Consider the following 15041-nt stretch of genomic DNA (forward strand, 5'->3'; position numbering starts at 1 on the left):
CAGCGCTGTGTACACACCTCATCGCACACATGGCCATGACCCAGCGCTGTGTACACACCTGTGATGGGATCCCCGGGGTGCAGCCTGGGATTGTGGGACCGCGGTGTCCCCTTAACTCTCTCCAGCCTGGGCTGTTTCTCACAGTGCCCTGCTAGTGACCAGCAGCAAACCCCTCCAGGCGCTGTGATCACTCAGCACAACCGCATGGGGAGCCCCCACACCCAGCTAACTTGCCTGAATGCTCCCAGAGCCACTCATGAATCACACAGAGAAAGGCACCCGCCAAATCCCCCCAGCTCCCAGCCTTGTACCTCAGGAATAAACTGTCTTGCACTGCTCTAGACGAGTAATGCACATTTATTAATTGGTTCACCACTTCATCAATGGAAAGTGGCTATACACCAGCCTTTGCACACCTGAGCAGATTCACCAAACGCTTCAGGCAAACTCACTGGTAAAGATAAACAGTTAAAGAAGTTTTTTTGACCACAAAAGCTAGATTTTAAGTGATATTAAGTGATAGGCAAAAAGTCAGAGTTAGTTACCAAAAGAAAAGAAAATATCAGCCCACAGTCTAAACTCTCAACCCTATTAGGCTGGGCAACATCTAGATTAAGCAGTTTTTCTCACCCCACTGGATATTGCAGTTCATAGTACACAGCTTTCACCCTTGAAACCTGGGCCAGTCTGCTTTGTTGGATTCTTCTGTCTTCTCTGTGTCCTAGTTGCTTGCAGCATGGGCAAGGGCAGGAGAAAGGCCCAACATGGGGCCCCTGGGTTCTGTTTTATAGCCTCAGTCCCATGTGCTTGGAGCACACAAGTCCAGGCATGTCTGGGGGGCATTGCTGAGTTCCCAGGCAAGGCTGAGCAATTCCCCTGGTGTGGCCTCATGCAGGTGAGTCATTGAATTTTAAGTCCTTGGCTGGACAATAGAGCTGTTTGACACCTGCCCGGGCGTTGGTTACTTTCCTTGCTGTTGCCTCTGGGGAGCTAATGTCGGGCTGATTCCCCAAATTACAGCATGTTTCAGTGACAACCGTACAACACAGTTCTCATAACTTCATAGGCATTAATGTTACACATATATGGATAGAGAAATGACTTCCAGCAGATCATAATCTTTCCCCTGATACCTCACACAGCCTGATTTATATGCAAGATCACAATTAGATATAAATGAGGAATATGGGGGTTACAGGGCTTTCCCCCAAGGTACAGAATGTCACACAGCCCGACACACACATGGCCGTGACCCAGTGCTATGTACACATCCCATCACATGTCTAGCTGTAATGCCCATGGCTCAGTTTGCATCTACCAAAGGACAAACTGTATTTAGTTTGCTCTTTCGTGATTTAATCCCCTGCCGTCAAGCTCGGGCATCTCCATCTAACAGCTCCCCTCTAGCTCAGTCATCAGATATGGGCTTGAAATCTACAAAGGGGCAGAGTTAAGGGTACACAGGCAGGGGGGAAGAGTTAAGGATACTCTGTCTCGACCCTTGGAGCTGGGCTGGATGCAGGGCTCCCTAGAGGAGCGTCTCTGGCCTGGGCTCTGCAGGAGGGGCAGGCTGGGGGTGGGGGGTCAGGACCAGATGGGGACTCTGGGTGCCTGGCTTTTCTACTCCTGGCTGTGGCGCTGACCTGCACTGATCTCAGCGTAGACCGAGACTGCCTCTGGCTGTGTATCTGGGCACGCCCGGTGCCATGAGGCTCTGATCTCAGCTGGGCCCTGTACCCCTGCTCAACCATCGCCCCCTGCATTGCTTGCCCAGCTCAGCCCCTGCTCTCCAGTACCCCAGCAGGGGTCCTGGGGTCTAGATGGAGATCTGCCACTACGTCTGCATCTTATCTTTCCAGGTGCAGCCTGGGGCAGTTTAAAGCTCAGGGGGAACCCATGCCACCCCCACTCACAGCCCTGGCAGGCAGCCATCTTCGAACACTCCACGTACAAGTGCGGTGCCACCCTCCTCAGCAGCAGATGGGTCCTGACTGCAGCCCACTGCCTGACTGGGTAGGTGGGGCTGAGTGTGCGGTGGGGGGGGCCTGGGATAAGAACGGCCAGACTGGGTCAGACCAAAGGTCCATCGAGCCCAGTATCCTGTCTCCCGACACTGGCCAGTGCCAGGTGCCCCAGAGGGAATGAGCAGAACAGGGGATCATCCAGTGATCCATCCCCTGTCGCCCATTCCCAGCTTCTGGCAAACAGAGGCCAGGGACACCATCCCCGCCCATCCTGGCTAGTAGCCACTGATGGACCCGTCCTCCAGGAATTTATCTAGTTCTTTTTTGAACCATTATAGTTTTGGCTTTCACAACATCCTCTGGCAAGGAGTTCCCAGGTTGACTGTGCGTTGTTTGAAGAAATACTTCCTTTTGTTTGTTCTAAACCTGCTGCGTTACAGACCCAGGCAAGCGTAGCTCCCCGCTTTCCCAGTGATGGCTCAGGCTTTTGCAGACCCAGGCAGCGTCACTGTGTAAGTGACACTCAGGGCAGTTCCCCCTTCTTCCAGTGATGGGCTCAGGCTCTCTGCAGACCCAGCCCTCGTTGCTGGGTTGGTCAAACCTGGGCTAGCTCCCCCTTCTTCCAGTGATGGGCTCAGGCTCTCTGCAGACCCTGGCAGGGTCACTGTCTCAGTTCTTTTCCCACCTTTTCTCCAAAACCACAAGGGCTAGAAAGGCAATTTTTGTTTTGACAGAAAGCTGAGACCCTGCCAGATTCAGGCCTCTCAGTCCTGGGGTCAGTGTCCTGACGGGTGAATCCAGCTCTTTGCTTCCCCTGCAGCCCCATCCATGTGCGCCTGGGGGATTACAACCTGTATGCCCGCGAGGGGTCCGAGCAGTACAAAGCTGTGGCCAAAAGCATCATCCACCCCGGCTACAACTGCACGGACCACGACAATGACATCATGCTGCTCAAGCTGCAGACCCCGGCCACGCTCAACCGCTACATCCAGCCGCTGGGCCTGGCTTACCAGTGTGCGGAGCCGGACGAGCAGTGCTCGGTGTCGGGGTGGGGCACCACCCTCAACGCCCCTGGTAGGGGGGCCAGGATTGGGGCAGGGAGGGTGGCTGTCCCAGAGCCATAGGCATGGGGTGAGGGAAGGGGAATCAGTGGGCATGCTGCTGTGGGAGAGGGTGCCTAAGGTAGGGGGGTCAGAGGGACTGGAGACATTCGAGTGATGTTCGCAGGCCCCCACCCCCACACTGGCCACCTCCAGGGAGCCTTGGCTAGTGTGTGAAACAGAGATAACTAGTGACAGGGGAGACTGACTATCTGTCCATCCCCATCCACCCTCTCTATGTCTCTATCCCCATCCACCCTCTCTCTCTCTCTATCCGCATTCACCCCATTTCTATCTATCTATCTATCTATCTATCTATCTATCTATCTATCTATCTAGCTCCAGATACCTCTATCTCTATCCATCCATCCCCACACACACCCATCTCCCCAGATTGTGGGATTCCAGGAGGAACTGTAACTGGAGGCGTGGCAGGGCAGATCATCCCCCGTCTCTTGTGGGCTGGTTCTAACGCCATCCGTCTCGGAGATGGGATACCGGGCTAGATGGGCCCAAAGCTGATCCATCCATCCCGGAGCGCCTGCGCTAACCGTGGCCAATGCGTCTCTTCCAGAAAACATCACCATCATCCTCTACTGCACCATGGTCCACATCGTCTCCAATGAGCAGTGCAAGGCCAGCTTCCCCGGGCACATCAACAGGAACATGCTCTGTGCAGGCTTGAAGGGTGGGGGCACAAACTCCTGCGAGGTGAGGGTGGAAGTGATGGGGCAAAGCAGGGGGCTGGTCTGTGGGGCGAGGGGGTGTCTCTGGGAGGGTCAATGACGGGGTGCGATGGGGTGGCGCAGGGAGCTGGTCTGTTGGGTGAGGGGGCATCTCTTGGGACCCCACATGTCCTGTCCTCATTTTCTGACACTTTCCCTGTGGGTTCCTCAGGGTGACTCCGGTGGCCCGCTGGTGTGTAATGGGAAGCTGCAGGGTGTCGTGTCTTGGGGCGATGTGCCCTGTGCCTCCACCCCGAAACCCAGCGTCTACGTGAACGTCTGTAAATACCACCACTGGCTGCTGGCCACCATGTGGGCAAACTGAGCCCCCAACTGCTTGGGGCTGGGACCCCAGAATAAACCAGGTGCTACTTCCTTGGGTCTCAGCATCTGTTTTTCCTCCCTTGGCCTGCACATCCCACGCTTCCGCTCCCGAGTGGTTTTTTTCCATCCATCAATAACTTTGATAGTGAATTGCTTATTTTAAAAATTCCGCGCGACATTTTTTTTCACTTCAGTTCCCCATTCCTTGATGAAAATGCTCCAAACCGACCTCTTTCCCAGCGTTCCTTTTGCATTTTCATTTCATGGTTTTCAATTTTCAAGTCAACCCCCTCCCCAAAAGTCTAAAACGTGAGAGCAAATGGGCGTGGGGTGTTTCTCCTTCACTTTCGCTCCCTTTTTAAAAGGTTTCCACCGGGGGGGAAACGGTAGGAAGGAGCAATAAACGGAAGGAGTAATTGCCACACAAAAAACCATTTTTTAAAAACCATTTTGCTGGGGTTACGTTGTTGTTGAAAAGCAGGAAGAAAAGTGAAAGATTTGGAATGCAAGATAGAGTATTTTCCCCTGGAAAAAGCAGGGTGTGTGTGGGGGAAATTAACGTAACTTTTTTTACTGGAAAAATGGGGTAAAAAAGTGGGGAAAGTGTAACTCAACAAAACCATTTTTTTCCTGAAAAACAGAATAAAAAAATGTAACAAACCCTTTTTTCCCTGGGGAAATGGAAAAGAGTGAAAGGCTTTGATCTCAACAAACACCTTTTTTCACTGGGAAAGAGCGTGTGTGTGTGTACGCGTGTGCGTGCCTGTGGGGAGAATTGAAAAGTCGGGAACGCAACATCTTTTTCCCAGCAGAGAAACAGGAATTGAAGGCGGTTTAAGCCACTTTTCTCACTCTTTTACGTCTCTCCCGGTGGGAAAATATAAAGAAGTTCAAGGCAAGGGGGCTTTTTTTCTCACCTTTTAAAAAATCTTTGCCTCTTTTTTTTTTCCAGTAAGGGAAGAAATGAGAGAAAATTGGCATTTCATAGATTCATAGATATTTAGGTCAGAAGGGACCATTATGATCATCTAGTCCGACCTCCTGCACAACGCAGGCCACAGAATCTCACCCATCCACTCCTGCGAAAAACCTCTCACCTATGTCTGAGCTACAGAAGTCCTCAACTTGTGGTCTAAAGACTTCAAGGAGCAGAGAATCCTCCAGCAAGTGACCCGTGCCCCATGCTGCAGAGGAAGGCGAAAAAACCTCCAATCTGCCCTGGAGGAAAATTCCTTCCCGACCCCAAATATGGCGATCAGCTAAACCCTGAGCGTGTGGGCAAGATTCACTAGCCAGACACTACAGAAAAGTCTTTCCTGGGTAATTCATTTCCTTTGCTCGTAGCAAATGAAAAGAATGGATTTTGTCTTCTGCAAAATGTTTCATTTTGGAATGTGTTGGGGGGAGGGATGGGAAGTGAAAAGTGGAACAAAAATAAGGGTTTTTGTGCAAAATGTTGTTGTTTAGCACTTCAGAGGCTCTGAGGCCTGACCTCAGGTGTCACAAATGCCCCCAGATACTGCTCAGAGTCGATCTTTTGGAGAAACATCCAGCCGTGATTCAAACATTGTCCAAGATCGAGCCCCATGGGAAATCGCTCCCAGGGTTCTGGACTCTCACTGACAGACAGTTGAACCTTCTGTCCGGTCTGAATTTGTCTGGCTTCAACTCCCAGCCGCTAGATTGGGTTAGACCCTCCGCTGCGAGCTCAAAGAGCCCATTGTGAAATATTGGGTTCCTCGGTAGATATTGATAGACGGGGAGCACGTCACCCCTGAACCTGCTCTGTCTGGAGCGGAACAGACCAAGCCTCTCACTGGGCGGCAGGTTGTCTAACCTTGAATTGTCCGCATGGCTCTTCAAGGGGTGGAAGGATTAGTGGGTTAGCTTGCAACTGTCCCTCCTCTGCTACAGAATTCCCATCTGACCGTGGGCAAATGGCTTCCTCTCCATGATGGGCTCCTCCTTGCGGCTGGATCTGGGGATATCCAAGTAGCTCGGCCTGATTGGGCTTCCCGCTCCACCTTGGGTCCGTGCCGCGGCCCCTCACGTTCCAGGACTCGGGCGAGGGAGGGGCTCTCTTTGTTTGTGCTGCTATACGGCTTGGCCCTCCAGCCAGGTCGCTGGCATTTTGCCCCTCCTGGGGTCTCAAAGGTCTCTGTACAAACTCCCAGTTCACTGCCTGGACTGTGCCACACCCCCAACGGCTGGTAGAGGAACCAGGGCCCACCTGTAACTCTGGGTTGCAGCTCAGGGACCCTCGAATTAGCAGCCTGGGTCTGCACTGTCCCAAACTTTGCTTCTCTTTCCGGATCCTTTTCCGTCTCCAGCGCCGATCTGGGTGCACCTTTCCCTCCGGGCTTCTCCTTGCCCCCTGGGTTGTCTCCTTTCCCCTCCCAGAGCCCAGAGACTGCCTGCCCAGCTTCTACACTGCAGCCTTGTTATGCCAGCCCTGCCTGCTCCTGTCCAGCCGTGCTCCATTCTCCAGCGATGGTGGCTCATCAAACCTACTCCTCCAGGGGCATTGGAAGCTCCCTAAAAGTGTGGGTTGGGGGGCCACTGGCCCCCGCACTGTGGCCCCACCCCTGCACCGCTCCTTTCCCCCGAGCCCCCGCCCTCACACTGCCCCCTCCCCTGAGACCCTGCCCCCCCAGTCACTCCTCTCTGCCCCTCCCCCACCGTCGCTCGCCTTTATGACCAGTAAAAAGTAATGCATCCATGGACCCCCTGTTCCAGTGCCCCCATCCCTCAGGTTAATCGGTCCCTTCTGTGCCTCAGAAACACTTTCCAGGCTAGCGTGGGGGGAAGCCCGTCACCCTGTGCCTCGGTTTCCCCATATGAACAATGGTGATACTAGCTCTGCCCTACCTCGCAGGTTGTGAGGATACAGACCTTAAAGACTGAGGCAGCAGATGCCCCAGCCATGGGGATCAGGCAGGTACCTTTACTAGGCAGTGCCTCCCAGTTCCACCCCACATCATTGCTCGGCTCATCCCAGAGCACATCGGTCTGGCTAGAGCTGGAGCACGAAGACGCTGATTTCACAAAGACAAGTGGCATCGAGAAACAGCAAGTAGAATGAGTGGAGACAAAGGCTGGCAGATAAAATAGAACCATCACGCGCTTAACCAACAACAGGACAGTCCCCCAGCTCGTCCAGGTCAGCTCACCCGATGTGTCTCTCCCAGCATCAGACTGGGACTGGCCGCACCGCTCCGTTCCTAAGACAAGCCAGCTGGCCACTTGTCTCCTGGGTGAAGGATAATGAATGGGGTGTACCCCTGCCATCCCCGATATACCAGCCCTATTCACTGATTTTAGGCATAAACCATCCCCCAGCCTGCTGTGCAAAACGTAGTAGGTCCGTAGGTTTTGCGATCTCTTGTCCACTTTTCAGAGTCGATTACTGGCGACTTCATGTGCTGATGGCCATACTTTGGAAGACACACAATGCACAGCCAGTGCAAGAGCCTCCTCCCACCTCCCCCAAGTGAACAGAACATGTGGATCACCCGTCTGAACTTACCAACCTTCCAGCCATCACTTTCAGGGGCTGGCGATAATGCTGCACCTACGCACCTTGCACAAGTGTTGCAGTGATCATGAAAACCAGCTTTCAGCAGAGATCACGCATGACCCTCTTTGGGGCACTGGTGGGTGGATACCAGACCCAGCTGGCCCCAAGCAACCTCTGGCCATGTTACCCCAAGGAGTTTGAAAGCAGAATGCAAGAATGGAGACAATGGGTGGACTCAAACTGGGGAGCTGTGATGTTCCCCTCTCTGGTGTTATCCGGACCAGTGATCTGCTAGGTCACTCCAATCCTTGACTCTGGGAGCCAGCCTTACCCTGCTCTGCTGTGAGAACTCCTGGGTTGTTCACGCACAGCCTCTGGCATGTGAGCTGCTCCTTGGATTGTGCAACCAAATGACACTAGCCAATATCTCCAGTCCCACACACAACCCTAGGAACCTCCATCTTCCAGTGTCCAGTTATGCCCACTGGACATTGCAAGCTTATATGAGTTCGTCAATTTAACAAAGAAATTGATATGTACCAGGCTTGTTATCCCAAGGGGAGTCTCTAACATGCTTCAAACCAAACACACTGCTTCAGATAGAATAAACTGATTTATTAACTGTGAAAGATAGATTTTAAGTGATTATAAGTCAAAACGTAACAAGTCAGAGTGGTTATAAAATATAAGCACGTAGTCTAAACTCTCAACCCCATTAGACTGGGCAGCAACTAAATTAAGCAGCTTTTCTCACCCCACTGGTATTGCAGTCCTTAGTATACAGGTTTGTTCCTTAAACCTGGGCCAATCTCCTCTGTTGGAGTCTTGTCTTCTTCTCAGTGTCTTGGTTGCTTGCAGCATAGGTGGGGGCAGCAGAAGGGCCCAGCGTCTTTCCATTTTGTCTGTTTTATACCCTCAGTCCATGTGCTTGGGGGGCACAAGTCCAGGCATGTCTGGGGGGGCATTGCTGAGTCTCTCCAAGCAAGGTTGAGCAATTATTCTGGTGGGGCCTCATGCAGGTGAGTCATTGCATTGTAGCTCCCGTGTTGGACAATGGCTGTTGATGGGTTGTTTGACACCCCGCCCGGGCGTTGGTTACTTTCCTGGCTGTTGTCTCTGGAGAGCTAATATCTGGCTGATTCCCCAATTTACAGCATGCTTTAGGGACCACCATACAACACAATTCTCATAACTTCATATGCATTAATGATAGACATATATGGACAGAGAAATGACTTTCAGCAGATCATAGCCTTTCCCCTGATACCTTACAAGGCGTGCTTTATATGTAAGATCATGATTATATGAAAATGAGGAATATGGGGGTTACAGTACACTCCCCCAAGGTGTAGAACGTCACAGGAGCACAACGAAACAATAGTTTCCCTGGCTCCAATTTGCTCTGTTTCCCCGGATTGGCCTCAACGCGGCCTGGGAGATTGGCAGAGGCGCCTGCCTGAGGCAGGCACTTCCAGCAGGCAGCCCAAGACCTGGCTCAGGGACTTAAGAGAACAAATGGGAGAAGAAATCGTTCACGCGGCTCTTCCAAGCTCCGCCCACTAAATAAGCCCCACCCATACAGTGGGCAGATTATCAGTTCTGTCTGCCCCCTCCCCCACCAGTGACAAGCCCCTCACTTGTACTGTGACCCCTGGCACAGCATACCCATGGTCATCCCCACAAGGCATCTTTGAACATCCCAACCATTGATGTCTTCCACAACCCACTGTGAGCTGGCTCTCCTTTTGTTGGCCTGTGGGTGGCTCTAGGGAATGTCCCAGCCAATGGGTACCATCCACAATCTGTGGTGGGTGGGTGGGGGGGTCTCTTGATGTCATGAGTGGGTGGAGCCGGGTGATGGGCGGAGCTTGGGATAATTCCCTCCCATCTTGATGCATCCCAAAGGACTTTCCTGGCTGTCGCGGAGGACAGCATTCAAGGAATGGCCTGAATCCATCCACCACCTCCGAGGGAGACCTAGGGTGGGGACTGCCTGTGCCTCCCCACCCTGACCTGTGCAAATGTCCTTGCAGCTCACGAGTGACAGCCCAGCTCTGTCCAACGGCAACCACCCGCTCCCCACCAGATCTTCCTGCGGCCTCTCCATCTAGCTGTCATGTCCTGTCTGCACTGAACTTTGGGCACTCATAGATCCATAGATCTAAGGCCAGCGAGGTCCATGCTGTCCATCCAGCCTGACCCACCTGTGTAGCACAGGCTGGAGAACCTCCACTATGGATCTCTGCCCACAGCCCATATCTGGGGGGGTCGAGCTAAAGTGGAGATTTTGGAGGGAATCTCCCAATCTCAATCCAAAGTCTCCTGTTGGTAGAGAATCTGCTTCATTTCCCTTGTTCTCTGAGCTGCCACATTCATGCCTCCCTGATAAGGACTAACACAGGGGGACAGGACGGCCTTGTGTTTAAGGACCTGCATTGATACCGAAAAGTTCTGGGTTCAATTCCTCCCTCTGTCCCAAACTCCCCACTTCTATATGTGCTTCAGTTCCCACTTCAATCATCCTTTCTTTGTCTGTCTTATCTCTTGGGCCTGTAAATGCATCCAGGGCCTATCTCTTGCTGCGTGTCTGTGCAGTGTCTGTCATGACGGGGCCTTGATCTCAGCTGGGGCAAGGACTGCCTGTGTGTCTGGGTAGCAGCCGGCATGACGGGGCCCTGATTTCGGCTCACAGACACTTGTGCAATCAAATGCAGGCAACCCTTCTGCCAGGTGAAGCCAGCAGCAACCAGGGCCGGGTTCAATATCGAGGGGTTTGATGGAATAACGTTTGCTGCGCCCTTTGAAAGCTCCGTTTCTGAGAGCCGGCTCGGAGACAAAGCAAGCTGTTACTGTGGAATAATGTGTGGGAGAGAGAGAGATGGTGGGGGCGAGAAGGGGGGGTCTGCTGCTGTCTGAACTTACAAGACAGCGTGCTGACAAACTCCCAGCCCCCCCAAAACCCACTCTCTCTCTCCCCACATACACACAACACACTCCCTATCACACTCCACCCCCCCATTTGAAAAGCACGTTGCAGTCAATTGCATGCTGGGATAGCTGCCCATAATGCACCGCTCCCAATGCCGCTGCAAGTGCTGCAAATGTGGCCACGCCAGTGTGCTTATTCCTGTCAGTGTGGACAGACTGCAGCGCTTTCCCTACTGCGCTCTCCGAAGGCGGGTTTAACTCAAAGCGCTCTACAGTTGCAAGTGTAGCCATGCCCTGAGTGTGGAAAAGAAACTTTTAATGAAAGGAGGGGAGTCACCTGAGATTAATTAGGGAGAATGCCACAAGCAGGATTCATAACCATAAAACTGTGAGCAGGATCATAGAATTATAGAATATCAGGGTTGGAAGGGACCTCAGGAAGTCATCTAGTCCAACCCCCTGCTCAAAGCAGGACCAACACCAACTAAATCATCCCAGCCAGGGCTTTGTCAAGCCTGACCTTAAAAACTTCTAAGGAAGGAGATTCTACCACCTCCCTAGGTAACGCATTCCAGTGTTTCACCACCCTCTTAGTGAAAAAGGTTTTCCTAATATCCAACCTAAACCTCCCCCACTGCAACTTGAGACCATTATTCCTTGTTCTGTCATCTGGTACCATTGAGAACAGTCTAAAGCCATCCTCTTTGGAACCCCCCTTCCAGGTAGTGGAAAGCAGCTATCAAATCCCCCCTCACTCTTTTCTACAGACTAAGTAATCCCAGTTCCCTGAGCCTCCCCTCATAAGTCATGTGCTCCAGCCCCCTAATAATTTTTGTTGCCCTCCGCTGGACTCTCTCCAATTTTTCGATATCCTTCTTGTAGTGTGGGGCCCCAAACTGGACACCGTACTCCAGATGGGGCCTCACCAATCAGTGCCGCCCAGAGGATACAGGGGGCCTGGGGCAAAGCAATTTCGGGGGGCCCCTTCCACGAAAAAAAGTTAGTTTTGCCGCCCCAAGTGGCGAAGAAGAAAAAAAAAAAAGGAAAACCCAAGTCGTGCCGCCGAAGACAGAAGAGGGCAGGAGGACCCTGCTTCGAGCAGGGCGTTGGACTAGATGACCTTCTGGGGTCCCTTCCAACCCTGATATTCTATGATTCTATGACTCTATGACCCGCCGCCAAATTGCTGCAGAAGACTGAAGTGGAGCGATTGAGCCGCCGCTGAGGAAGAGAGGGACTGAAAGACCAGCTGCTGAATTGCCGCCGAAATTGCCCCTGCCCTGTCTGCGGGGCCTGGGGCAAATTGCCCCACTTGCCCCCCCCACCCCCCTGGCGGCCCTGTCACCAATGCCAAATAGAGGGGAATGATCACGTCCCTCGATCTGCTGGCAATGCCCCTACATATACAGCCGCAAATGCCATTGGCCTTCTTGGCAACAAGGGCACACTGCTGACTCATATCCAGCTTCTCGTCCACTGTCACCCCTAGGTCCTTTTCTGCAGAACTGCTGCCGAGCCATTCGGTCACTAGTCTGTAGCGGTGCATGGGATTCTTCTGTCCTAAGTGCAGGACTCTGCACTTGTCCTTGTTGAACCTCATCAGATTTCTTTTGGCCCAATCCTCCAATTTGTCTAGGGCCCTCTGTATCCTATCCCTACCCTCCAGCGTATCTACCTCTCCTCCCAGTTTAGTGTCATCTGCAAACTTGCTGAGGGTGCAATCAACGCCAATCTCCAGATCATTTATGAAGATATTGAACAAAACTGGCCCCAGGACTGACCCTTGGGGCACTCTGCTTGATACCAGACTAGACATGCCAACTAGACATGGAGCCATTGATCACTACGCATTGAGCCCAATGATCTAGCCAGCTTTCTATCCATCTTATAGTCCATTCATCTAGCCCATACTTCTTTAACTTGCTGGCAAGAATACTGTGGGAGACCATATCAAAAGCTTTGCTAAAGTCAAGGAATAACACGTCCACTGCTTTCCCCTCATCCACAGAGCCATCTTGTCATAGAAGACAATTAGGTTAGTCAGGCATGACTTGCCCTTGGTGAATCCATGCTGACTGTTCCTGATCACTTTCCTCTCCTCTAAGTGCTTCAGAATTGATTCATTGAGGCCCTGCTCCATGATTTTCCCAGGGACTGAGGTGAGGCTGACTGGCCTGAAGATCCTTCATCTTCCCTTTTTTAAAGATGGGCACTACATTAGCCTTTTTCAGTCATCCGGGACCTCCCCCAATTGCCATGAGTTTTCAAAGATAATGGCCAATGGCTCTGCAATCACATCCACCAACTCCTTTAGCACTCTCGGATGCAGCACATCCGGCCCCAGGGACTTGTGCTCGTCCAGCTTTTCTAAATAGTCCCTAACCACTTCTTTCTCCACAGAGGGCTGGTCACCTCCTCCCCATGCTGTGCTGACCAGTGCAGTAGTCTGGGAGCTGACCTTGTTTGTGAAGACAGAGGCAAAAAAAGCATTGAGTACATTAGTTTTTTCCACATCCTCTGTCACTAGGTTGCCTCCCTCATTCAGTAAGGGGCCCACACTTTCCTTCACTTTCTTCTTGTTGCTAACATACCTGAAGAAACCCTTCTTGTTACTCTTAACATCTCTTGCTAGCTGCAACTCCAGGTGTGATTTGGCCTTCCTGATTTCACTCCCGCATGCCCGAGCAATATTTTTATACTCTTCCCTGGTCATTTGTCCAATCTTCCACTTCTTGTAAGCTTCTTTTTTGTGTTTAAGCTCAGCAAGGATTTCACTGTTAAGCCAAGCTGGTCGCCTGCCATATTTACTATTCTTTCTACACATCAGGATGGTTTGTTCCTGCAGCCTCAAGAAGGATTCTTTAAAATACAGCCAGCTCTCCTGGACTCCTTTCCCCTTCATGTTATTTTCCCAGGAGATCCTGCCCATCAGTTCTCTGAGGTTGTCAAAGTCTGCTTTTCTGAAGTCCAGGGTCCATATTCTGCTGCTCTCCTTTCCTCCTTGTGTCAGGATTCTGAACTCGACCATCTCATGGTTACTGCCTCCCAGATTCCCATCCACTTTTGCTTCCCCGACTAATTCTTCCCAGTTTGTGAGCAGCAGGTCAAGAAGAGCTCTGCCCCTAGGTGGTTCCTCCAGCACTTGCACCAGGAAATTGTCCCCTACACTTTCCAAAAGCTTCCTGGATCGTCTGTGCACCGCTGTATTGCTCTCCCAGCAGATATCAGGGTGATTGAAGTCTCCCATGAGAACCAGGGCCTGCAATCTAGTAACTTCCGTGAGTTGCCGGAAGAAAGCCTCGTCCACCTCATCCCCCTGGTCCGGTGGTCTATAGCAGGCTCCCACCATGGTATCACCCTTGTTGCTCACACTTCTAAACTTAATCCAGAGACTCTCAGGTTTTTCTGCAGTTTCATACCAGAGCTCTGAGCAGTCATACTGCTCCCTTACATACAATGCAACTCCCCCACCTTTTCTGCCCTGCCTGTCCTTCCTGAACAGTTTATATCCATCCATGACAGTGCTCCAGTCATGTGAGTTATCCCACCAAGTCTCTGTTATTCCAAACACATCATAATTCCTTGACTGTGCCAGGAATTCCAGTTCTTCCTGCTTGTTTCCCAGGCTTCGTGCATTTGTGTACAGGCACTTGAGATAATTCGCTGATCGTCCTGCTTTCTTAGTGTGAGGCAGGAGCCCTCCCCTCCTGCGCTCTCCTGCTCGTGCTTCCTCCTGGTATCCCACTTCCCCACTTACCTCAGGGCTTTGGTCTCCTTCCCCTGGGGAACCTAGGATGCCCATCCCAGGGTGTGTGGGGCAGTGTCTTTCTCCTCATGTTCTTGAGTTCTACAGCCAAAAATTCCTTTACTGTTCCCCCCTCTGCTCCCTCACCAGACCCCACTCACAGTGGTTGTCCTTGGCCAGTGAGGCCCCTCGGTTCAGAGGTGCATCTGTGAGAGTTCACCGCCCAGCTGGGGAAGAAGGCACCTTTCTCGCTCCAGCAGCTGAGCACTTGCTCTGGCTGGCCGCCCTGCCAGCTGCAGTTCCTCTCCGCCCCGCCAGCCCCTCGTTTCTCTCCACTGGCAGCCTCACCTGCTGCTCATTCACCGGCTGACTGTCAGTCACCTTCTGGTGCCATCTGGCTCTCTGTTGTGACCTCTGCAGGTCAGTTTCTTAGTGATTTTCAGCTCTTTTCAGGCTGGGCAGAAACACTGCCCCTGTCAAGTGATTTCAGCTCTGACTGAGCACTTTAAAATAATAAAGGCTCCTTATGGACCCTATTTAGCTCTGTTTTTGAACAGTGGGGAGGAATAGGTTAAATGAAACCAGAGAACCAAGAGTCCCACATCCTGGCAAAGACACCTGTCCCCAACCCCCTCTTACTTTCTGGCATTCGAGCCCCTGGCTTAACGAGGTCCTTTCAGCTGAGGGTGACCCTCTCATTTGGGACAGGTTAAGCACAGTTCTGCTCCCCTTTATTCA

The 15041-nt window shown here is 52.1% G+C and overlaps 1 protein-coding gene and 1 long non-coding RNA gene across 2 annotated transcripts in view; one reads left to right on the top strand and one right to left on the bottom strand.

The window, feature by feature from the left end:
* LOC140902592 (uncharacterized) overlaps positions 1 to 785 on the bottom strand; it is a 30273-nt gene extending 29488 nt beyond the window's left edge. The window contains exon 1 of the long non-coding RNA XR_012156091.2: positions 631 to 785. This is a non-coding gene — a long non-coding RNA (uncharacterized LOC140902592). The remainder of the gene's footprint in view (positions 1 to 630) is intronic.
* An 809-nt stretch (positions 786 to 1594) lies between these two features.
* Positions 1595 to 4114, top strand: LOC140902940 (kallikrein-15). The gene is made up of 5 exons (XM_073323522.1): positions 1595 to 1607; positions 1860 to 2013; positions 2785 to 3038; positions 3639 to 3775; positions 3962 to 4114. Exons 1-5 carry the CDS (start codon positions 1595 to 1597, stop codon positions 4112 to 4114), a joined length of 711 nt encoding a protein of 236 aa, XP_073179623.1.
* The last annotated feature ends 10927 nt before the right edge of the window (positions 4115 to 15041 follow it).

Source organism: Lepidochelys kempii, chromosome 24 (assembly GCF_965140285.1).
Source record: "Lepidochelys kempii isolate rLepKem1 chromosome 24, rLepKem1.hap1, whole genome shotgun sequence".
Taxonomy (NCBI): Eukaryota; Metazoa; Chordata; order Testudines; family Cheloniidae; genus Lepidochelys; species Lepidochelys kempii.